This window comes from Rhinopithecus bieti, unplaced genomic scaffold (genome assembly GCF_001698545.2).
Source record: "Rhinopithecus bieti isolate Rb0 unplaced genomic scaffold, ASM169854v2 scaffold_20891, whole genome shotgun sequence".
Classification (NCBI taxonomy): Eukaryota; Metazoa; Chordata; class Mammalia; order Primates; family Cercopithecidae; genus Rhinopithecus; species Rhinopithecus bieti.
In genome coordinates, this window is record NW_016810137.1 from 948,030 (window position 1) to 950,947 (window position 2,918).

At 40.5% G+C, this 2,918-nt stretch overlaps 1 protein-coding gene across 5 annotated transcripts in view; it reads left to right on the forward strand.

The window, feature by feature from the left end:
- ZNF143 (zinc finger protein 143) overlaps positions 1–2,918 on the forward strand; it is a 64,542-nt gene that overhangs the window by 17,485 nt on the left and 44,139 nt on the right. For all 5 annotated transcript variants that reach the window (XM_017891447.1, XM_017891452.1, XM_017891448.1 and 2 more), the window contains exon 6: positions 341–415. In XM_017891447.1, the coding sequence (XP_017746936.1) occupies positions 341–415 (75 nt within the window). The remainder of the gene's footprint in view (positions 1–340; positions 416–2,918) is intronic.

The following is a 2,918-nucleotide window of genomic DNA, read 5'->3' on the forward strand; positions in this document are numbered from 1 at the left end:
TTTTTTTACTTTTATTAGGGAAATTTTCTTGTTTTTCCTTTACAAACAAAATAAATAGAGACAGAGTCTCGCTCTTTTGCCCAGGCTGATTTTGAACTCCTGGGCTCAAATGATCCTCCTGCCTCAGCCTCCCAAAGTGCTGGGATTACGGGTGTGAGCCACCATGCCCAGACTATTATGGAAATTTTCAGATATACACAAAAATAAATGATAATGAAACACCATGTAGTTTTTTTTTTCTTTTGTTGTTTTTGTAAGCTTCTCCCTGAACCATGTACTTAACCAGGCTAAACCGTTATCAAAATGTAAAATGTTTTAAAGCTTTATTTTATTCCTATAGGTGTCCATTGATGGAAGTGAAAGTGTAACAGGTTCTGGAATGATTGGAGAAAATGAGCAAGAGAAAAAAATGCAGGTATGTAAAACTAGTTTTTAATATAAAAATCTATCTTAGCATTTCTGTGCCCTTCTGTGGATGAAAGCAAGAATAGGTAACTCACTACCTCTCTAGGAAAATCTCACCAATTCAGAAAAACAATGTATGTATTAGGCAGCAGCTTTCTCAAACTGCCTGAGGTCCCAGTGTTCATTGGTGGATGCAAAATGACACTAAAGAAATGGAAATATCACAGAAATCCAGTTGAAGCTTGTGTGCTGAATTCTAAGGCAGTTTTCTGGACAAGGCAGTTGTGGAGACAAGGTGATTTCCTGACTGCCCCCACCCATGGCATGGCAATTTGTGGATACTTTTTCTGGGACTCCATGATGATTCTTTCTAAATAATCCTCACTGCTTTGCTTTTTGTATTTTTAAATTTCTTCTCCTTCCAACTGATTCCCTCCATATTTTCCTTTTCAACTTCTGAAGAGAGTCCAGCCTAGCTAATCTTGGACAAAGCTGTTTATACTTTTTCTACCAGACTGCTTCCTGGTCTACAGGTGACCTATGGGCTGGTTTCCCATGGTTCAAATGTTCACCCTGGGTCCAGTCATTGGCTGCCCCTTACCTAAGTAACAGCCTAGAGCACCAGTGCTTCTCAAAGTTTTGTAGTATGTACAAAGTAGTCACAGGTACATTCTTGGGTATCTCCTACAATCAAAAATTCAAAACTTATGTTATTCAAGAATTGTATTTGTGTTGGGGGGGGATGTTTGTGTGCAGGGTATGCTTGGAGCTTATACAATCATTGTAGTACATTCCTGCTTTAATGCTGCTCTTTATTTTCTCAGCAATTATCTCTAATACTTTGTTGACTGTTCCTTTATAGTAGTTTTTTTTTTTTCATTCTTCAGAGTTGTATTATATTTAACTCCTTAAATTACTACTCAGGGTCACATTTATAACCTTGAGCATTAACATGACCACTTATGACATTGAGTGATACTGTTAGGGGTTGTCAAGAAGATTTTACATTTATGCTAATAGTAAGTGATAAAATAACAGGAATCACTGAACTCACTTGTAGAAATATGCTTCTGGCCAGGCATGGTGGCTCATGCCTGTAATCCCAGCACTTTGGGAAGGCTGAGGTATATGGATGAGTTGAGGTTGGGAGTTCGAGACCAACTTGGCCAACATGGTGAAACCCTGCCTCTACTAAAAATACAAAAAATTAGCCAGGCATGGTGGCTAGTGCCTATAATCCAAGCTACTCAGGAGGCTGAGGCGGGAGAATCGCTTGAACCCAGGAGGCGGAGGTTGCAGTAAGCCCACATTGCACTATTGCACTCCAGCCTGGGCAGCAAGAGCAAAACTGTCTCAAAAAAAACAAAAAAGAAATATGATGCTTCTACACATTGCTGAATAGCCAGTATTTCTGTTTACCAGCTGAAGTGATGCCTCAAAGTGGCAATAGTATAAATACAGTTTTCAGTTCACTAAGCCCATCAGCTTTGATGCTGTGTGATTCTTAGCAAAATTTTCAGGTCTCAATTCATGTTCATATTTTGTGAATGAAATGAGACTTTAGGGTGGGTGTGGTGGCTCACACTTGTAATCTGAATACTTTGAGAGGCTGAGGTGGGAAGATTGTTTGAACCCAGAAGTTTGAGACCAGCCTGGGCAACAGAGTGAGACTCCGTCTGTACAAAAAATTTAAAAATTAGCAAGACGTGGTGGCACACATTTGTAGTCATAACTATTTGGGAGGCTAGGGCAGGAGGATCCGTAGAGCCCGTGGTTGGAAGTTACAGTGAGCTGATTGCGCCACTGCACTCCAGCCTGGGCAACAGAGCAAGACCCTTTTCTCCCCTACCCCCCCCAAAAATGAGACTTCAATATTTTTTATACAGTTCTATGTCAAATCCACCTAAGTCAACGTCTATTAAGATGCAAACACAGGGTAAATATATGCGGGAGTTATAGGTCAGTGGCTTGGAGTATTGGAGTGGCCCAATAAGTTATCTGTCTTATTGGTAACTGACAGACAACTATATTTTTTAAAAATAGAATATTTTAAAGAAAAGGCTGGGCGCAGTGACTCACGCCTGTAATCCTAGCACTTTGGGAGGCCAAGACGGGTGGATCACCTGAGGTCAGGGTTCTGAGACCAGCCTGGCCAACATGGCGAAACCCCATCTCTACTAAAAATACAAAAATTAGTTGGATGTGGTGGTGTGTGCCTATAATCCCAGCTACTCGGGAAGCTGAGGCAGGAGAATCGCTTGAACTTGGGAGTTGGGGGTTGCATTGAGCCAAGATTGCACCACTGCACCCCAGCCTGGGCAACCGAGCGAGACTGTCTGAAAAAAAAAAAAATTCTGAACTCAATAGCTAGGAATTCAGAACTGCTGAGGCAAAATGTCATAAAAAGCCCCATTACTCTTTATCTGTAGACATATTACCATTTGGTATGGGTACCAGTAAACAAATAGAAGACTGTTGAATAGGATTCTTTTTTTTTTTTTTTTTTTTTTTTT